This window comes from Scylla paramamosain, chromosome 15 (assembly GCF_035594125.1).
Source record: "Scylla paramamosain isolate STU-SP2022 chromosome 15, ASM3559412v1, whole genome shotgun sequence".
Classification (NCBI taxonomy): Eukaryota; Metazoa; Arthropoda; class Malacostraca; order Decapoda; family Portunidae; genus Scylla; species Scylla paramamosain.
In genome coordinates, this window is record NC_087165.1 from 3,813,512 (window position 1) to 3,836,011 (window position 22,500).

The 22,500-nt window shown below is 43.2% G+C and overlaps 2 protein-coding genes across 4 annotated transcripts in view; one reads left to right on the forward strand and one right to left on the reverse strand.

Moving 5' to 3' along the window:
- The window catches only part of LOC135107286 (uncharacterized), a 25,273-nt gene extending 20,667 nt beyond the window's left edge, over positions 1 to 4,606 (forward strand). The window contains exons 3-4 of one of the 2 annotated variants that reach the window (XM_064016958.1): positions 1,970 to 2,168; positions 2,970 to 4,606. In XM_064016958.1, the coding sequence (XP_063873028.1) occupies positions 1,970 to 2,168; positions 2,970 to 3,105 (335 nt within the window). In that variant the 3' untranslated portion in view covers positions 3,106 to 4,606. The remainder of the gene's footprint in view (positions 1 to 1,969; positions 2,169 to 2,969) is intronic. The other variant, XM_064016957.1, reaches the window with a different exon arrangement.
- Positions 4,607 to 7,305: 2,699 nt separating this feature from the next.
- The window catches only part of LOC135107289 (uncharacterized), a 322,315-nt gene continuing 307,120 nt past the window's right edge, over positions 7,306 to 22,500 (reverse strand). For both annotated transcript variants that reach the window (XR_010271687.1, XR_010271686.1), the window contains 2 exons: positions 10,207 to 11,855; positions 7,306 to 7,663 (listed from right to left, as the gene is read on the reverse strand). The gene's annotated coding sequence lies outside the window, so the exon portion shown is untranslated. The remainder of the gene's footprint in view (positions 7,664 to 10,206; positions 11,856 to 22,500) is intronic.

A 22,500-nucleotide genomic window follows, 5' to 3' on the forward strand; every position in this document is an offset into this window, starting at 1 on the left:
ACTTCAGTGCGCAGAAATAGTGTGATTGTCTGCCCGCCTCGCCCTTTACAGTACCAGTCGAGTTAAGGCGATATTCTCCGTTGGGCACCTGAGCTTGATTATCGTCGAGGAAATGAAGGGGAAAAAGTAAGACATTAGCAAGTGTGGCTGGGAGTATAGACTTTTGTGGCGAGCGATCATGAGGCTTGGAGATACGAGGCAAATAAATAGGTTTAAGAAATGAAAGTGTATAGTGAAGTCATTAAAAACAGCTGTCAAAGTGGAGATAATGACTAGTTTAATGGTAGTATTTAACGGGGAAAGAATGAATGGTCCGTGGTTCGCTTAAGGGAAGGAGGAGAGAAGAAAAAATGAACTACTGAATTAATGTGGTTTTATTATATGCTTCAGGAAATGGGTGGAAAGAGAGAGAGAGAGAGGGAGAGGGAGGAGGTTACGTTAATGGGATTCTATGGGACCTTATGGGATTGTATGAGTGTATGGGGCAAACAGAGGGAAGAGGAAGGGAGAGGCATGGCGGATAGAACACACACACACACACACACACACACACACACACACACACACACACACACACACACACACACACAGTTAATTAATTTACTGTTTATTGACAAAATGACAAATTACATACTGCAAAATACACGAATAATAAAGAAATAAACACCAAATTAAAGCACACACCTGTTAATATTCCAGATAAAACTACAGCGTTTTTTTTTTAAACTTTTTTTTTTTCAGGGAGGATAATAATACTAAAGCTAAGTAACACACACACACACACACACACACCCACCAGATGAGCATTTACACTGAGACTTCATACATATCACGACAGTTTGTTGTAGCGAGAAGATTGTGGAGAAGAGAAAACCCAATGTATCCACGTCAGGAGAAATAAACAAATAATAATAAGATGAAGGAGAGGAGCGAAGAGAAGAGAAGAGAGAAGAGAAGAATCAAGAGTGAATTCACAAGAGAGAGGAGAGGGAGAGGGACTGAGGGAGAGGGAGGGAGAGGGAAAGAAAAGTAAGTTGTGGGCGCCAGGTACACATTTCGAGCACTTATTCTCACCGTGGGGGGAACAATTAAACACTCGGAGACTCGGTGTTGGCGGCTGGTCAGGGGAGATAATTTCTGCCGCCACGGTTCGATGCCCGAGATTTGTTAGGCAAAGAGGGAGGAAAGGAGGAAGCGAGAGGAGAAAGGAGGGAGAAGTAAGAGAGCAAGGAAGGGAAGGGAAGGAGTGGATGGAGGTAGAAAAGAGAGAGAGAGAGAGAGAGAGAGAGAGAGAGAGAGAGAGAGAGAGAGAGAGAGAGAGAGAGAGAGAGAGAGAGAGAAGCGAGATAAAGAAGGAAGCGAGATGAAGGAGGGAGAAGGAAGAGAGTAAGGAAGGGAAGGGAAGGGGATGGAGGCAGAAGGAAGCGAGGGGGGAGAGGGAGGGAGGGCAAGGAAGGGAAGCCTGTTCAATGACTCGTTAAATCTTAGCTCGCTTCGTTCACTCTGAAAGTTGAGGCGAGGTAAGTGTGTGTCTGCCCCTCCTGCACGCGGTGATTATCAAGTGTTACTGCTTTCTTATCAAAGTTGGCACTGTATTGGATATCTGAAACTTATTATTGTATGTATATTAGACGGACGAGGAGGGGGAAATGAAAAAGAGGAAGAGGGAGAGGGAGGAGAGGAGGAAGGAATGGAAGGAAAATAAAGAAAAATGGTGATGACGTTAAAGAGCAAGACAAGAGGTCATCACCGCCCCACCTCATTACATTTCTCATCACACACCGCGCTCCTCTCTCACTTTACTCTCACCACACACTGACGCAAACTTCTAGTCATCTTCCTCCTCCTTTATATTTCATAAATTTGCTTTTACGGCATAAACCTCATCCTTCTCCATGCCCATTCCATCTATATAAATTTTCTCGCTTCATAACATTTCTTTCAGTCTTAACAAGTGCGGTTATTACAGGGTTGATGGTCATCAGTGAGGTCGTTAGCTGGGAATGGGTGCGAGTGGTGCGCATGCGTCGAGTGTACTGCGGCAGAAGAGGAGGAGGAGACCAGTTGCCGGTGACGAGGGACGACGAGAAGCGCGTGAGGACGTGTGGTGTTTTTCCTTCGTCAGGTAGCTCGTTGGGAGATCCTTCTGCTACGCCCTGTAAGTATCTGTAAGTATTTTGGTAGGGCGTGACAGGTCCGGTCTCTGGGAAGCAGGTGTGTACATATGGGCGTGAGCTCGGCAGGGTCTGGGAGTGTTAGGGTTAGAGGTGCTGGAAGTGATTAGGGAAGGTGGTGTTAGTGGTCACGTCCTGCTGGTTGTTAAGTCATGAGTGTGTGTCGCTGCTGGTCTCACGAGGGCCTCTGCCTTTGGTTGGGCCCATAGTTGTTGTATTTGTGTGCTTCCTAAACAGGTTTTAAAAATGCTTATAGTCATTAGAAAAATATCATTATACAATTCAATCATACAGTTTTATAGTAAAATTTTTATACTACAGTCTAAGTAGTTCAACATGTAATAATAAACCGAACATTGTTTTCAACAGTGCTCTGAACGATGACAAAGGACGAGCATAGCAGTAGAAAGGTTAAGGGCAGTGTATGTACGAATATAGTTACTATGAATTAACACTAGGTAATTCTTTGGTTGTGGAGATCAAAAGGTTGAGTTTGAATTCTGGAACGTGCCTCGACTCTTATTTAATTACTGTGGGCTTCGTGGAAAGTGAAATGCTGACTTGTATTCTTACATTTGGTAAATACATGGTTGTACACTGTGCTATGCTTCATTAGGTATTGCACAGATCAGCTTGGACCAATAGTTAGTTAGATTCTCGGTTGAAAACACCACAGAAAACTGACATATCAGGTATTAGGAAATTATTTTAAGTGGCAGAATGTGTGTACAGGACTTTTAAGTGGCAGAATGTGTATACAGGACAAGAGGTATCTTCGATGTCGTGAATTTCCAGATTCGTCGCCGCTCCACACACCCCGCCGAGCCTCGCCTTGCCGGTGTGGTTGGCGGGGATGCGGGTGTGTTCATGTCACCAGTCGCCGCCTTACTGCCAGCTGCTCAGTGGTACTCCTGGCGAGGCGTTCAAGTAATGTGAAGTCGTAGACCGAGATCTGCTTTACCGACTTAGCTGAGGAAGACATCTTGCAGCACCATCAGCAGTGATGCGTCGTCTTTCCTCTCAGGCTTCATAGTAAAATCGAATAGCTTTTTTTTTTTCTGGTTTTTCTTGCTCGATCAAAAAAGTACACACAATTCATTATTTATTCTAATGTTTAAGGCAGCGATTCACAACTGTCTTTTAAGACGGTCCCTTTTAGCTTCTCTAACAGACCTGCATCCCCCCCCTCCCTCCACCTCACACATAATTTTGTGACGAGTCAGTATGGTTAGTGTCATTAACATAAGGGTAGCTGAATAGAAAACGCATTGGGATTACCGACAGAAGCTGCAAGAAGCTAGCAGGCCTACTACACACGGCAATCCCCGTATCTTTTCACGCCTGAAAAGTCCTGTTTACACATTTTGTAGTTCTTGAATTAAAAAAACTGACTGTTGAATAAAAAAATCTGACTGGAGATGTACAAGAAAATTTGACACTTCATAAACTTGGCTTCTGTTTTGAGTAAGTATTGAGCATAATTTGTGCGTAATCAATATAATTTTATAAAACTTTAAAACTTTTTAGCAAGTTCAGGTAACAACGAGGAGAGAACCTGCAGCACGCCGTCACGTCGTTCCCCTGCCTGCAGCTCTCTCTCATCGGATTCATGTGGTGCCTGATTCGCATCTACTTGCTTGGCACACGTAGATACAGAGTGCTCGCATTCACTGATGCCTAATGAGAGCATGCGTGGCATTAATCCTGGCGGAACAGCTAACAGGAATCAAGGAAATAAAACTTGCTGCCTTCGACTATTTTTAGTCAAAAGTCAATCTTATTTTGTGAACCCTTAACCGTGGCGAAGTGAGAAACTGTCGTGCTTAGTGGAAACGGAGCTTACCTTTCGGGGATTGAGACCTCCTCGTAGGTGTTGATACTGGCGAGATTTCGTGACGAGGCTTCTTAGCTGTCCCACGGTGGCAAATGAAGTTGTTGTTGGTTCTACAATATTTGATATAAAAGAGTAATTTGGTAGGAATTTGATCTGGCTGGAAGCTGGGGAAAAAAGTAAAATCAAACTCAGAAGGAGCAACTCGCACACAAAGGGCCCTGTAAATGTAGCGCTCACATACTTATAGTTCACCGCTGCACATACAGGAGGGGACCTACGTGCAAGTTGCTGGTGCTTTTTTTTTTTTTTTTGCAACTTCCAGCTAGGTGTGGCGATCAAACATTTCTATTTTTCGTAAAATTCTCTTCTTGCATATCAGTACTGGAGAACAAACACGGCTGATTTGCCACCGTGGGTCAACTTAGAGGCCCCGGGCAAGAAATCTCAGCGGTATCGACGCGAGGTTCTTTCAATACAGAAAAGTAAGTGTTCAATATAGAGAAGTGCAGTACATAAGAAAAATCTCGCACTTCCGTGCACCACCACTCTGTTGGAGACACTGATATTGATGCAAAAATAAATTATGAATTTTTATAAAGTTGTATTCCAACTGTACCCTAGAAAATTTAAGATTTAGTTCAGATTAACTTATGGTGTATTCCAACTGTACCCTAGAAAATTTAAGATTTAGTTCAGATTAACTTATGGTGCAGTGAGAATTTTTTGGTTTGGAAAAAAAAAAAAATTTGACTCGCATGCTTTGTTTGTCATATAGATCAGTGGAGCTAGACTAATAATATACAGGATAAATTGCTTTAAGAAGAATCATACACCCCATAAGCGTGCCATGGTCTCTGGTTTAACAACCCTCAATGGTCCCCGATCACCACAAGGGATGAGAGAGATAAGAGATACTAGGGATTTGTTGTAGTTTCTGTAAGTGCTGTAAAGTAATTGGTGACCTTTAACTGTTGTTCCATGAAACATGCTAAATGCGACTGGAGAGAGGGTTTCTTACCATTGAAGGTTATTAGAGGAAAGCACACGCAGTTGCTGGCAGACTGAGTTGGCAGGAGGGACAATATTTGCTTAGCTTAAACGAGAAAGTAATCCAGATATCAATATTCAAGAATAGAATCCTTACAAAGTGTAGCCACCTTGATCCCAGAAGAGCATACTCATCCCTCGAGTCCTGAAGGAAGCTTCTTACTACAAGTTTCTGGTTTTCATGCCCATTAAATGAGGCACAGGGGGGAAGTAAGTGAGGGAGGATTGATGGTTAGGTGAACTAATACCGTCTGCAGTTGATCTGTGATCAGATTACTGTCGGACACATTATTCGTACGTAGGATAAAAGATACCAGGTGCAGAGGATAACATTATATAAATTTTGAATAAAGTTGATAATGTATTCTTTGGACCTTGATTAGCGATATAAAAAAGACTTTGTTACATTTAGCGGTTTGTCATCTATGAATAAAACTAACTTCACAAGCAATTGTCAGCCTCTGCATAACAAAGCTGCTGCCGAGGGAAACAAACCAATTGATATTTTCCCAGAACCAGAAAAAAAAAAGTTAAACTCACTCACTATACTCAGAATCTTACTGTTTACTCGCTACATGTTTACGACGAGGGAGCTTCCCCTCTTGTCAACTTAAAATCTACTAACGTACAAGACTTATCTGATAACACTGTTGAAAAGTATTCTTATGGTACCTAGCTCCATTGACATCATTCACAATGAGGAAAATTAAAGAAGTCAAACAAGTTTTCTTGCCAGTCAGGGATGAGTCAACACGATTACTGATCGCAACGCTGACAAAAGAGTAAGCAAGGCGTGCAAGTGCTACACTGACTACAGTCACTAACCTTGGGTGTGTCTGCACTCCAAGCACCACTAAACATTGGCCTGTTGACTTGAATCTAAAAGCACCCGGCATTTACAAAAGGGCAGCACGCCACCACCAGTTTATTCCCTAGAATAAGAATAAAAATGTGTTGAAAACATTTAAATTGTTGTTCTACCTACACATACTTGTGTTTGCTTTTCATGTTGCTACGTGATTCTGTGTGTACGCACGAGGCGCCATGAGACTACTGGACACCGAGCAGCAGCTGACTGCTAGAAACTTTGGTTGTGTGGTTAGAAAAAAAAAAAAAATCGATTTAAAGAGAAATTATTGGCCGAATAAAATAGAATAAAAAGAGGAATTATTGCCTCACACACAAACCCGACCGGCGAGTATCAGACAAGCCTGCGGGGCGGAGGGACTCACTCCTCACTGCAAAACAAGACTCCGCTTTACATCGATTTGTGAATAAGAGGATGACTGATCCAGCGGTGGGCGTCACCCTCCCCTGCCTAAAGGGAATATCATGAGCTCTGCGCATCGCTTACAGTCTCCTCATAATTGATCACCGCAGTGGAGTGGATATACAAGGCAACATGTAATTTAACTTTCCGAGGTTCCAAGACTCCACCAGGTACCTCGGGGATAATGGTTAAGCACATTATATAATTAATCATCACCGTCGCGTGAATATGCATAATGGTAAGGAAGGAACCTCGCCGGTTTTAAGACCTCGAGAACTGGCACCGAGAATAGCAATTATGAGACGAACCCAGCGAAGAACAACGCCCTGCCCGCGGAAATGAGAAGATTAAGATGGGGTTTTGGAGTACTAATGCAAGATTACTCAACGGTTAGTTTTTCGTATAAAGAATCTAGCCAAAAACCTGTACTTATTCAAATTGAGCATAAACCCGGAACGTGATGAAGCAAACATTTACTTTATTTAAATACTTTGCCGTGTATGTTCTTGGCTGCGTGTCTCGTTGTATGCATGAGGAAGTGTTTCTCCTCAGCGTAACTACTGCACTTCTGCGTTGACTCATCACCACTACATCCAATACCAAGAGTACACTGTAACCTACTTATTTATTCCTCGTATACACGTGTTCTCCGGGCTTTTTTTTTTTTTTGTAACATCTTGCATACTATTAACAGCTTTTTGAACAAGATCAGCAACAAGCCCTACAGGCAGACGCTCCCATTCTGACAACAATACTTTCATCTCGCTAACCCGCGTGGCTCTCCAATGACGGACGATCTGCGAGCCTCATCCGTTTCTCCTTCCTCTTCCCATCTTTCTCTCTTTACCCTTCTTCTCCATTTCTTATATATATATATATATATATATATATATATATATATATATATATATATATATATATATATATATATATATATATATATATATATATATATATATATATATATATATATCCCTCCACACTTCATCTCCAATCCTCCTACATACTGCAATAATATATTAAATAGAATCCACTGCCTTTAACTACAACTTTGCATCAGAGAAATAAATTACGTCAACCATTAACTTTGTATATTACAGATTCATTTAAGGAAACATCTGTGCACACATCTACTATCTCCTCTTACGAAGATGCTGTTTCAGTTACTTCCTCTGTACTATATGATTACCTTTTTTTTTTTTTTTCCGCGAGGAGACTGTGTTGCCCAGTGACCCAAATTTAAGACTGACCCGAATTTCTGACCGACTCGAATTTCAGGTTGACTCGAATTTGACCTCGACCGACCTCATTTTGACAGCGACGCTCAGGCGGAAGAATCTGCAGACACAAAGGGAAAATGTAAGGCACAAGGACCGCACTCACATCTTCCTCTTCCTCCTCCTCCTCTTCAAGTCTTCCTCTAACACATTCGTCCAGCCCTTCCCAGACGTAACCACTGCCATCCACTCACAAGTACAAATAGTAATCACCACTCATCATCTCTCATATGCCACTCGGTCATCATTAATGGTACGCCTCTCAAGTCAACACCAATCTGTTCCCTCCCGATTCCATATAACACTACTGTTCCCCATTTAACACCATGCAACATCCCACTCTACATCATAAAGCCTCCCACTCAACGCCATACAGTCTCCCAGTTAACACCACTCGATCCCCCAACTCAATACAATTCAATTCCCCCACTCAACACCACTCAATTCCCTCACTCAACACCATTCAGTTTCACCACTCAACACCATTCAGTTCCACCACTCAACACCACTCTGATCCCCCAACTCAACACCACTGATCCATCCACTCAACACCACTCTGATCCATCCACTTAACATCACTCTGATCCACCCACTCAACACCACTCTGATCCATCCACTTAACATCACTCTGATCCCCCAACTCAACACCACTCTGATCCACCCACTCAACACCACTTGACCCCCAGCTTAATACCACTCGACCCCTAGGTTAATACCACGACCTCCAACTCAACACCATTACCTAAAACTCCACCAGTCATTCCCATTCAACACCTTTCGACCCTCCAGTCAACACCGCTCGACCCCCAACTCGACACCACTCGATTTTTAACACCACTCATTCACCCACTTAACACCACTCGACCTCCATTCAACACCACTCACCTCCAGTCCACCACTCCCTCCCACACACGTAGTCATCAATGCGGTCACCAACAGTTTCTCCGGTCACTGCACGCCACCACAACGTTACCAGTCTCATCAATTTGCATCTAATAACGGTAACTTCCCTTGAATTACAGTTCTTCACCACCACCACCACCACATTACTAAGCTGCTGCTGCTGCTGCTGCTGCTGCTACTCTCTCTCTCTCTCTCTCTCTCTCTCTCTCTCTCTACCAGTCAAGGCGTAACCATGTGCATAATTAGTTGGTCGTCTGTTAACGTCATTCATTCTCAACTTGCCACACCCATTTGTAACCTTCGAGTGCTGTGGCTTCTCAAGTTAAATACAGTATGTTAAGTTTAACGTGTCATTTTTTAAAGAACTGACAGCAATAGCAAAGGATTTAATAACTTTTCTTAACATAGATTTATTTGTACTCAATGAAAAATCTACAATTACCACTTAAATTTAACCCTTTCACTGCTAAGATCGTCTTTCATTGACATTCAGATCACTATAGGAAGTCGTTTGCATGAATAAAGAAGGAAGAAGAACTGAAGTTAATTTAGTGAATGCTAAGCTACGGAACTACGAATTTAGAAGACTGTGTTACAAAAAATAATTCATTTCAGAGTTGTGGATGATTAAGGGAAAGATTAACGAGCAGTGAAAGGGTTAACGAGCGTCGTATTTCCAGTAGCAGTCAAAGATTCCACTCACCCCCCCACCTCAGTCACTACCACACCACCTTCCACTTTTCACAAGCGTCACTCTCACCATCACACCTTCCACGAGTAACAATCACACACCTCACAATCACAGTGCAAGGCTTCATTACTTAGCGGGAACAGCAACTACCAATCGGGATACGAACCTGCTTCATTTGCGGTGAGGCTGATTGGGAAAAGATGGGAACTGTGGGAATGATGATACCTGGACGTGTTGATGCGTTTGTGGGAGCTGCGATAGTGGAAGGACTGAAGCGCGTACACACACACACACACACACACTTTAAACTAAACTGCATATAGCCAGTCTGAAGATGCGGATGTTAGTTTTTCTTTGGTTTGGTCAGTTGGAGTGAGTTATGTGCACAAAAAAATGTAATTTGCAATGTTCATTTCTATCATTAGCCAGTATTCATGTTATCAGTGTCCAACAAGAGCCTGGAGGTTGTTTATGGTGTTACGTGCGAAGTATTACAACTCCAATTACTCTGAAAGCCAAGAAATTCCTCTCATCAGATAATATTAAAACATTAGCGTTTTCACCTGAAGGTCAGGTTAGGTTAGGTTACATTTCTTAACTCAGTTCTTTAATTTCACTACTGATCATCTCATTGAATAAATAGATAACGATTAAAAAATATTTTGCCCAGAAATAAATAGTTATTGCCTCAAAATTAGAAGTGTAAGGTTATTTCTGTAACATCCCCCTTGTCTCATCGGATTGTTAGAGACGGCAACAGTGTCAGCAGAAACGACTGATGATCAACACCCTGACACTGCACAAACCACACAATTCACCTTGCATCCGCACCTCGCCCCTCTCCCACAGTAAGCCACAAACCAAGTCTCATGTAATCTCCCACACACCGCCCCTCCTAAAAAGTAATTACCCTAACCTCACCATTACAAACCTCCTTGCAATCATACCTAAAGTTTGCTCTCAGAATTATCCACACAACTGGCAAACTCCCTTCACACATTAACACTTACCTGGTTTCCTTAATATGCGTGACACGAACTCGAGGTGAAGTGCATCCCATCCCACTGGACACTGGAATGCTTGTTAAAATTCAGCATGCTTGCGACTCGTTACCGGACGTGGGGAGGGGAGGGAGGGTGGGGTAAGTAACTGGTAAAAGTTGCGGTGGTCGTGTGGTGCAATGTAGTGCTGAAAATGAAGCCTTTGATAATACTGATGATGGCATGAGGGGGAAATAATGCGTATGAAGCTGTAAAGACAATTGGTAAATATTAACAGGAGTCGCGCGGCCATATTTTCTATTTTTCGGTTCCTTCCCTCTACAATGTTGGGGACTTGGTTGGAAAGCGGGGTTTTTGGATGGGGAGAGCTAAAACAGAGCCAAATACCACCTCTTACCATAAAAAAAAAATAAATAGGGAGCTGCACTACTGCTGCTATGGCTCTATTTCATTTTTACCGGTTTAGTTAGGTTAGCAGCAAGAGCAAGAACATGGCGGCCACCAACAAGAACAGCAACAGTAGTGGGCAGATCCCTATTTATTTTTGGTGGTGAGAGGCGGCATTTGACTATTTCAGCTTTCCCCAGCCGAAAACCCTACTTTCCCCACCAGGTCCCCAACACTGTAGAGGGTAGGGGCCGAAAAAAAAAAAAAAAAAAAGGAAATAGGACCCGCGCGTTCTTCTTAATATTAACCAGAACATTGTAGAGGTTGATAGTTAGGAGTGATGGGGGATGGTGGTGGTGATGGTGGTGGAGGGTAATGGCGGCGATGGATAGGATGGATTGAGGTGGAAGGAGGTGGATGAGTGGTTGAAGCAAAGTGGCGTTCTAGAGCTGGAGGGAGGTAGTGGGAGGGGGTGAAGATGTGGAGGGGAAGAAGGGGAGGTGACTTGGGGGGTGGAGGAATAGGTATTGGGGGAGGGAAAGTGGTGGTGACAGCTGGTAGTGGTGGTGGTAAGGAGAGGAAGGGAATAGGGGAGTGAAGTGCCATGGGGGAAGGGGTGGAGGGAGGTGGAGGTGGGTGTGGTGGGTGTGTCGGCGGGGGCGCTGGGTAACTGTGGGTTGGTTAGATGAGTGAGTGAGTGGGAGGCTGCGGTGTCATCAGGGTATTGCTGCGGCGTAAAAGAAAAAAAGAGGAAAAAAAAAAAAAAAAAACTGGTAAGTGGGAGGCGAGACAATCACCGGTATTCGCTCTCAAAACCTGCTCGCCGCTAACAAAATGTATAATAAAGTGAACAGAATTAACAAAACTAATCAGGAATTCAAAACAAGCCAAAGCAAGGATTGGAAATAAAGAAGTAAAGAAAAAAACTTGCAATACGTGGCAGGTGGCGGGGGATGCAGAAGCAGGAACAAAAGCAGGAGCAGCAACAGCAGCAGAGCACGTCATCCCAGCTCCGAGACCAGGGTGCGACTGGCTGATTCTGTCCATGACGTGGTGCCTCAGACTGCAGTTCGAATCTTTACCGATCCGGACACTATTTTCCGATAAAGTAGTACATCAATTTGGTTCTTTTTCATTTATTGACTCCTCTGCAGTGGGGAACCAAGCGTAGCACGTCAGCAACACAGTACAGACCTTCACCTGCGTTGCTACGAGAAGTGTGGACAGAAAGGTGCTTCGACTCACTTGCTTCGGAGACCAGCGCGATGCACCTGCGCAGACAGGGCAAGACAAGACAATCAGTTAATGCTTCACTCGTCAACCCTCGATCTTGTACTGTCTCTGCCTTCTGATGTTATAGTTTTAAAACACAAAGACTTTATTATATATTCCTCTGTTCTTCATATACTTTGAAACATCTGAAACATTTATTAATCACTAGTGTTCGTACATGATTGACATAGTGCAGGATTTTCAAGATGTACGTATACTCATTAGCCTTTCTGAAGCAGAGAGTTTTGTAGGTAAAGGTACCAAAGAAAGACTTCAAAACAAAAAACAATTACAAAATAAATAAAAAAATAACACAATACATATAAACTAGAAATGAATATGTCATTGTTGTACTATTTGTTCATTCTTATCATCTGGCTACCAAAGACCCTTAATTAAATACCAGCAAAGGAGAAAACCAGCACTTACCTCGCTTCCCTGTGAAAGTAAGAAACAACTAAGCAATAATATGAGAAAAGAATGAAAACTTTACCTGCGTATGACAAGTCCAACCTGAAAGGTCAATAAATAAGAGTACACTGCAATAAGATCAACGGAAAAACGCTGTACTGATTCTAAGGTAATGTATCTCTCTCTCTCTCTCTCTCTCTCTCTCTCTCTGGTTAGCCTCAGTATATTATAGACCGGGAAGGACTTGAGGGCTGCCAACCTGTCCTGTTATTACCAATTAGACGCTGGTGAAGTCGCTTGGGCAGCCTCGTAGACTGATTATCACCGCGGGGGCAACACAGCGCCACCCCGACATTCACGCCCAGAGACTAATGCTTATTGATATAGAGAGGGATTCTCACCCTTAGGAACGCCATCTGGGAAAGTGCCCCCCCTCCGCTCCTCGCCCCCTACGTCCCTCTTTTCTAAGCCTGAAGGAGGAAGAGGAGAAGGAGGAGAAGAATGTGTGTGTGTGTGTGTGTGTGTGTGTGTGTGTGTGTGCTGCTCATTATATATATATATATATATATATATATATATATATATATATATATATATATATATATATATATATATATATATATATATATATATATATATACACGTGTTCCTACCATCTAAAAGAAAAAAAGTAAAAAATAGGCCTATAAGTCTCTCTCTCTCTCTCTCTCTCTCTCTCTCTCTCTCTCTCTCTCTCTCTCTCTCTCGCTAAACACTGACTTCAAATGCGCCGCGAAAGACTAAACTCCTCGACAACACAAGCCTTCGGTGGGGAAAATGTCTCTATATCAACCGCGAAGTTACGGCGGGGAGGAGGAGGAGGAGGAGGAGGAGGAGGAGGAGGAGGAGGAGGAGGAGGAGGAGGAGGAGGAGGAGGAGGAGGAGGTCGTTCGAATAAACATCATCTGGAGTCTCTTACCTGTTCAATTTATGAAGACAAAATATGCAGTGTTCGAGAGAGCAAGACTTGTTTCTCTCTCTCTCTCTCTCTCTCTCTCTCTCTCTCTCTGATTCGGTAAAAGAGAATCAGCGAGAGAGAGAGAGAGAGAGAGAGAGAGAGAGAGAGAGAGAGAGAGAGAGAGAGAGAGAGAGAGAGAGAGAGAGAGAGAGAGAGAGAGAGAGAGAGAGAGAGAGATAAAGTGTCCGTGAAAAATATACTGTATTTATGGGTTTTCAAAGAGAGCGCGAAAGTGAGAGAGAGAGAGAGAGAGAGAGAGAGAGAGAGAGAGAGAGAGAGAGAGAGAGAGAGAGAGAGGAGAGAGAGAGAGAGAGTTGGAAGGATGAGTTTATGGTTTGTGTGATAACTCTATCAGTGTTGAGAGAGAGAGAGAGAGAGAGAGAGAGAGAGAGAGAGAGAGAGAGAGAGAGAGAGAGAGAGAGAGAGAGAGAGAGAGAGAGAGAGAGAGAGAGAGAGAGAGAGAGAGAGAGAGAGAGAGAGAGAGAGAGAGTGTTAAAAAATTATAATGCAATCTCTCTCTCTCTCTCTCTCTCTCTCTCTCTCTCTCTCTCTCTCTCTCTCTCTCTCCTCTCTCTCTCTCTCTCTCTCTCTGTCCTCTCTCTCTCTGACAGCTATTTAATCACGGCCATTATTTCACACACACTTGGAACATTATTTCCTATAATTATCCTCTATTTACTTTGTATGTGCATTCTTCTTCTTCTTCTTCTTCTTCTTCTTCTTCTTCTTCTTCTTCTTCTTCTTCTTCTCTTCTTCTCCTCCTCCTCCTTTTCCTCCTATTATTATTACTACTACTAATATTACTATCACCATCACCACCATCACCACCATCACCACCGTCACTTGTAATCCTCTATCTCAACTGGTGTTATTGTTGTTTTCTGCTTTCATTTCCAGGGCGTCACAGGTGTTCCAGGTGACTTACGCACCGTCCCGAATTACCTGGCGTGTCCCGCATGTCTGATGAGGAGGAGGGAGGCAGGGAGGGAGGGAAGGGAGGGGAGGCCATGGAGGAGGGAAGGGGAGGAGGGAGGGTGAGAGGAACGTCTATTCTTTGAGCCTGTTACCTTCAACGTCTTTATCTTCTCCTCCTCCTCCTCCTCCTCCTCCTCCTCCTCCTCCTTTTCTCCCTTTTCCATCTCCCTTTTTCTTGTTTTTCTTCATTTAAGTTTTCTTGTTTTCCTTTGCTTATTTTTCCTGTCTTTCCTTTTCCTCTTCCTTCTTTTTATTTTCCAATTTTTTTTTTTCTCAATGATGTTTCTTCTATTTGTCCTTGTCCGTTTTGTCCCCTCTTTTCTTCTTCTTTTTCCGCTTGATTATTATTTCTTCTGTACCTCCTTCTTTTTTTCCTCCTCCTCTTCCTTTTGTTCGTTCTCCTCTCTCTCGTCTATTTTTCGTATTGTTATTTTTCTTTTACTGCTTTTGTCCCTTTCTTTTCGTTTTCTTTTCCTCACAACCGTAACCATTAAACGATCTAACTAACATATTATCAGCTCATTTATCATCATGTCTGTGTAACTCTCTCTCTCTCTCTCTCTCTCTCTCCCTCTCTCTCTCTCTCTCCTCTCTCTCTCTCTCTCTCTCTCTCTCTCTCTCTCTGACACATGCACACATTTTCTTTCACGCTCTCTTCTATTATCATTTTTTCCTCCTCCTCTCCATATGACATTAAATTGTTCTCTCCCGTTCACACTCCTCCTCCTTCTTTCCTCCACTCCAACTCTGAAGCCGAGATAACTTTAAGCACAAATTCCTCTTCAACACGAACACACACACACACACACACACACACACACACACACACACACACACACACACACACACACACACACACACACACACACACACACACACAGTCTCTCTAAATGGTCGGCAAATTCCTTGTCGATTTTTCACGCCTCATATGTAATCATCAGCAAGGAAGGAGAGGTGGGATGGGAGGGAAGATCAAAAGGAAAGAGGAGGAGGAGGAGGAGGAGGAGGAGGAGGAGGAGGAGGAGGAGGAGGAGGAGGAGGAGGAGGAGGAGGAGGAGGAGGAGGAGAGGCATGGGTTAAGAGAGAAAAATGAGAGAGACAAACTAAAAACATAAAAAACGTAGCGAAGTTGGAAATCACGAACTAGAATAAGAGGAGGAGGAGGAGGAGGAGGAGGAGGAGGAGGAGGAGGAGTAAACTGGTCTGTGAGGTGTAAGTATGCCCTAAGTACTGATTTTGCTTAAACACATCCGATGATATAACACCAACACATGTTAGAATAAATAAAAGGAGTTTGGAAAGGCTGCTGCTCCTCTTTGTGCTTGGGATTGGAGGAGGTGGTGGTGGTGGTGGTGGTGGTGGTGGTGGTGGTGGTGGTGATGGTTGTTGTTGTTGGGTATTGCGTTGGTGGCAGTGGTGGTGGTGTTGTTGCTGCTGTTGCTGTTGCTGTTGTTTTAATGTATTCCCTACCTTTACTACTATTGATATTACTACTACTACTACTACTACTACTACTACTACTACCACTACTACTACTACTACCACTCCATCTACCACCACCACGAACACACCAGCTGACACAAACAATCTCTGCCCATCCACCCCCTGCCCAGCTTGCAATAAAACGCCAAATTAATATGAGACGACGAATCATTTCCCTCGGTGACGCTAATAACATCCAGCCAAGCAATGGAGGAGATTAATAATTCCTCGCCCCGAACCTGCATAAACCTCTAGACCCTTAATGCAAGTATCTTAATAAATACAGTGCATCTGGTATACAAACTGGTCTTGTTGCTTCCACCTACTATGAGTTTCAGTGTCCGTGTTACATTGTTTCTTCTGAGGAAATAGCTCCGCAACAAAGTAATGAATTAGGAGCATACTTTGACAGGTTTCAGACACTCCACTAATTTTCGTCACTGTGGTCAAGTTGCAAAAGTGAACAGTGAAGCAAGGGAGTCCATTAATGGATTTCAGTATATATTTGAGCTTGTTTCAGACACTCCACTAATTTTCGTCACTGTGGTCAAGTTGCAAAAGTGAACAGTAAAGCAAGGGAGTCCATTAATGCATTTCAGTATATCTTTGAGCTTGTTTCAGACACTCCACTAATTTTCGTCACTGTGGTCAAGTTGCAAAAGTGAACAGTGAAGCAAGGCAGTCCATTAATGCATTTCAGTATATCTCTGCGCTTTACGAGGCTCGCCTGTTTTTGTCTACCAGCACCTTTTAACCTGTTCTAATTGCTGTCTTCCTCACTGCATTTCTTATAATTTCCTTGCGTGTTGGTATTATTCATTGAGATCATGTCTTATTTTTGGTGTTATTAACCTGGTGTCTTTTTGTTTCATTATCACGTACGTGTTCATAGTATTTGTGATGATGATTTGTGATTTGTGATGGTATGCACACTGGCTGTAATGCTTCCACCTCAGCATGATGATACCCACCCTGCACTTTTCCACGTCTTTTCATAGACGTCCAACCCTTCAGGAGGTAAACATATCACGCAGGGAAGCCACAGAACGCCTGACTTCTGATCTTTCTAAAATTTCTGATTGGGGCAGAGCAAACATGGTATTGTTCAATGCCTCAAAAACTCAATTCCTCCATCTATCAACTCGACACAATCTTCCAGACAACTATCCCCTCTTCTTCAATGACACTCAACTGTCCCCCTCTTCTACACTGAACATCCTCGGTCTGTCCTTTACTTATAATCTGAACTGGAAACTTCACATCTCATCTCTAGCTAAAACGGCTTCTATGAAGTTAGGTGTTCTGAGACGTCTCCGCCAGTTTTTCTCACCCCCCCAGCTGCTAACTCTGTACAAGGGCCTTATCCGTCCATGTATGGAGTATGCTTCACATGTCTGGGGGGTTCCACTCATACTGCTGTTCTAGACAGGGTGGAATCAAAAGCTTTTCGTCTCATCAACTCCTCTCCTCTAACTGACTGTCTTCAGCCTCTCTCTCACCGCCGCAATGTTGCATCTCTTGCTGTCTTCTACCGCTATTTTCATGCTAACTGCTCTTCTGATCTTGCTAACTGCATGCCTCCCCTCCTTCCGCGGCCTCGCTGCACAAGACTTTCTTCTTTCTCTCACTCCTATTCTGTCCACCTCTCTAACGCAAGAGTTAACCAGTATTCTCAATCATTCATCCCTTTCTCTGGTAAACTCTGGAACTCCTTGCCTGCTTCTGTATTTCCACCTTCCTATGACTTGAATTCCTTCAAGAGGGAGGTTTCAAGACACTTATCCACCAATTTTTGACCACTGCTTTGACCCTTTTAGGGACTGGCATTTCAGTGGGCATTTTTTTTATTAGATTTTTGTTGCCCTTGGCCAGTATCCTTCCTACATAAAAAAAAAAAAAAAAAAAAAAGCAAGGCAATCCAGCAATGCATCTCTTTACATTTCTGTGGTTCACGAGGCTCACTTATTTTGTCCACCTGCACCTCTTCACGTTGTTCTCCTATTTACTGCCTGGTCTCATGACACATTCTCTTCCTCAATGCAATTTTTATAATTACTAGGGTGTTAATATTATTTATTTCATAAGAAAGTAAAGGAGCCTGTGAGAAGCCATCAGGCTTACACGTGGCAGTCCCTGCATGAAACATTCTTATCCATTTCCATCTTCCATTTAATAATTTCGTTACTGTTATGTCTACTTTTGGTATCATTATTATTGGTACTGTTATCGATTTCTTTTAGTGTGTTTCTTTATCATGTCATTTTGATGGTATTAATTAAAATTTTTTCCTACTCACTGAAATTTTCTCCCTACGTCTCCTCCATTATCATTATTATTATTATTATTATTATTATTATTATTATTATTATTATTATTATTATTATTTATTTATTTATTTTTTCAGGATTTCCTTTTTACCTGAGTTGCCAGACGAAATACGTCGTGATGTGTTGTCTGCAGGTTGTCTTGTGTTTACATTTAATCTCTACCAGTTCAGTCCCTGTCTGTGTGGTGAGTGTACTTATACCTCATTTCTTTCTTACTCTTCCTCTCAGCTCATGCTCATACAACTGCTCAAGGACTTCCATTCATTCACTGGACTTAATAATGTTTTTTTTTTTTTCCTTTCGTTTTTTTCATTCATCCTGTAACAGGTTTCTTGGCATCATCTTTTCATTCTTGTTGTTTTTCTTTTATTTTTCTCATCCTTCCCTCCTCTTTTCTTCATCTTTATCCTTTTTTTTTTCCTGTTTCTAGTACGCTGAGATGATGAGTAAGTGGGAAAGAAATGATGTGTCCTATCATTACGCTATTACTTGCTCTGAATATTAATGTCTTTGTAGGAAACACACAACTGCGTTATCAACACTCCTGATTCCTTTAAATCTGATTTTTGTTACCCTTCCCTCTACAACAACAACAACAGCAACTACTACTACTACTACTACTACTACTATTACTACTACTACTACTACTACTACTACTACTACTACTATAAACCCTGCCATTGCAAGTTATAATACTATACTTATTAACCTTCACTACATAAATATACCCTTTTGACGACGTAACATAGGATACGTATCTATATTGTACCCTTGTGGAAGAAGAAAGGTGATAGAATGGGTTGATGTGTGATATTATACCCCCCCGCAGCAAATCTAGCCTTTAGGTATCCTGCATTTTTAGACTGATATACTACAGTCCGAGGTGGTGTTGAAGATAACGGTGATCATGGTGGCGGTGGTGGCGGTGGTGGTGGTGGTGGTACGCAGCGGTAAAAGTGTTTATATTGGAAATCAAATGAAATGCAGCGGGAGAAGGAATGCTGTCAGGGAGGAGCGTTTATTTTACGTAAATGGTGAAGGCGAAAGTATTCTCACTTCTTCTCACTCCTCCCTGTAAATATCAGAGTGTGCGTGGCAAGTTGGTGTGGTGGGGTGGGATAGGGGGGAAGGTGCAAGACACGCCAGCAACTGTTCTCACAGGTAAGTGTGTGTGTGTGTGTGTGTGTGTGTGTGTGTGTGTGTGTGTGTGTGTGTGTGTGTGTGTGTGTGTGTGTGTGTGTGTGTGTGTGTGTGTGTGTGTGCTTGTTTTAATAGAAGACTAAGATGGTAAATATCAGTATTCGTTTTGACAAGAGCGAGAGGGGGAGAGATAGAAAGAAAGAAAAAAATAGAAGACTGAGTGTGACTGATGTACTTGAGAACCGAAACAAGACATCACAACACACACACACACACACACACACACACACACACACACACACACACAGAGAGAGAGAGAGAGAGAGAGAGAGAGAGAGAGAGAGAGAGAGAGAGAGAGAGAGAGAGAGAGAGAGAGAGACATGGGTGTAAAAGAATACAGAGTGAACCGTAAGAGCCGTATGGGAGGGCATACCGCCGCGGGAGGCAGGCGGCGGGATCTCTTACTCCTCTCCTTTCCTCCCTCCTTCCCGTCCTCCCTCCTTCACGCCCCCTTGTCAATGGCGGGGAGTAACAAGCCTTTTCTGGAGGGTGGTGTTCCACAGGGAAGGAGAGGAGGAGGAGGAGGTGGTGAGGGCCACATGCGAGAGAAAATAATGAACGCACAGATACAGGAAAGGTGAAGGAGAAGACAGCGCTGAGATGGAACTGACGACGGTGGAGATAACACGGGGAGGAGTGAAGGTGGAAGACTGTGGCTGCGGTAAGAGGGGCGGCGGTTAAGAGAGTGAGCAGGTTCCGTCAGCGGGGCGGCCTGCAGGTGTCAATAGGTGAAGACAGCGACACAAAGAGCGGCCGCCTCTCTCTGCGCGGACCCCGGGGGCGGCCGCCGCGCACGCCCGCCCGCCGGCACCAGCAGGGAAGCACTCCTCTCCCGCCTTTACATCCTGGGACGCAAGGGCGAAAAGCGGGGTGAAGGGTGGCCGCGGGATGAGCCTCGGCCGCCGCGGGACTATAAAAGCTACTCTGATGTTGATTCGCACTCGGGCCTGATGGTAATGAATGTCATTCAAGTTTCCTTGTCCATTAACAAAGAGGCGATTTTTATCTTTCTATAAAAAGTGGTTAGGCTCTAATAGACCACAACAATAGATTGATAAATGTAACACCGGCATTCCTCCTCGTAGGCGGATGTCGGCTGGAGGTGCGGACGATGCAAGCAGACAGTCTGCCTCACACTCCGCCACAACTTACCTCACATAAAAAATAATAAATAAGCAATAAACAAATACATAAATAAGAAGAAAAAAATACATACATCCACAAACTTTTCAGAACACGTATTCACCAACCATCACATCCATTCCCTAAAACACACACACACACACACACACACACACAGCGAATCACACTCCACTACACACCAGTAACAACCACCACTTCACACCATCCACTCATTCCCTCCCACAAGATCACAACTTAACACACACTTGGTTAACACTTACGTAATTCCCTCACTTACACCCACGTCTTTTGTACCTTAAGCCTCTCTCACGATCACCCTTCTACAATGAAAAAAAGGGAGAAAAAACATATCTTATTCTCAACCCTTCCCATCTCCCCAGTTCTCCCTCTCATCGCGTGGCTCCTCCTGCTCCTCCTCCTCCTCCCTGCCCCTATAACCTCCGAGGGCTCTCATCCGACCTGCACCGACCACTGGTAGGAGGTTCTCAACACCACTTAGAGAAGATAAAATCCATCCCGGACGATGCATAATGAGCCTTATAGAGTGTAGTAAAGCGAAGAGAGAGAGAGAGAGAGAGAGAGAGAGAGAGAGAGAGAGAGAGAGAGAGAGAGAGAGAGAGAGAGAGAGAGAGAGAGAGAGAGAGAAAATGAACCAATGACTGCACTCGGAAGTAGGCTATACCATCAGTCATCGAGGGAAGCGAGAGGGAGTGAGCCATTGTCTGGCGGCGACTGGGAGGCGACTGGTTCACACGGCGCTCAACACGGTGTCGAAACGGCCGGTAATTGAAGAGTCGATGACCAGTGACGGGAAGAAAAGAGCTATTGGAAGACATACACACACACACACACACACACACGAAAAAAAAAGAGCAGTTTTTGTAGTTTTTGTTGATTTAGTAGTAGAAAGTTCATTTACGTTCCTACTCCGCCTCTTCTTCTTCTTCTTCTTCCTCTTTCTATGTCTCTTGCTCCAAGTATTCGTCTTAATTTTACTTCGTTGTACATTTAAGTGAGTGAGTGAGTGACTGACTGACTGAAAGACAGACTGACTGACTGACTCTCTCTCTCTCTCTCTCTCTCTCTCTCTCTCTCTCTCTCTCTCTCTCTCTCTCTTTCTCTCTCTGTCTCTCCACGCTCGCACTTACCGGAAATTTGTTTAATCAAGGCAATCCATAATTCCTTGGACCTGACAATTTGGTGACAGGTATTAGCTCCCGTGTTAATGAGGTACGCGGTGAAACAGCATATTTCAGAGAGAGAGAGAGAGAGAGAGAGAGAGAGAGAGAGAGAGAGAGAGAGAGAGAGAGAGAGAGAGAGAGAGAGAGAGAGAGAGAGAGAGAGAGAGAGAGAGAGAGAGAGACGTTATTAAAATGGTAAAAGACAGGATGCGTGATATGGAATTGTTAGGTTATGCACGTAATACTGATGAGGGACTGAATTGCTGATGATGGTGATGGTGGTGATGGTGGTGGTAATGACTGTACCATCACCCTTCAGCGGCCGTTACTCTTCATTACTATTAGTCCGTGCTACTAAAGGTTCTGTTGATTGTTATTGTTGTTATTATTGTTGCTATTATTATTATTATTATTATTATTATTATTATTATTATTATTATTATTATTATTATTATTATCACTATTATTATTATTGCTACTATAACTACTACTACTACTACTACTACTACTACTACTACTACTACTACTACTACTGCTACTAAAAAAAATATCTCGCACTAGTGATTGTTATACGAGTAATGACAACTGTAGCTTTTATCAACTGCGGTATGAGAGCGTGTGCAGTGAAAGTAGCAACTGTCAATAGGAGAGAGAGAGAGAGAGAGAGAGAGAGAGAGAGAGAGAGAGAGAGAGAGAGAGAGAGAGAGAGAGAGAGAGAGAGAGAGAGAGAGAGAGAGAGAGAGAGAGAGAGAGAGAGAGAGAGAGAGAGAGAGAATAATGTTGTGGCAGGGAAATAGAAAAGGGAAGAATGGAATGAAAGAAGAGGACATAGAAAGAAAAAAAAAGAAAATAGCGAGATACAAGAAAACTAAAAGAGAGAGAGAGAGAGAGAGAGAGAGAGAGAGAGAGAGAGAGAGAGAGAGAGAGA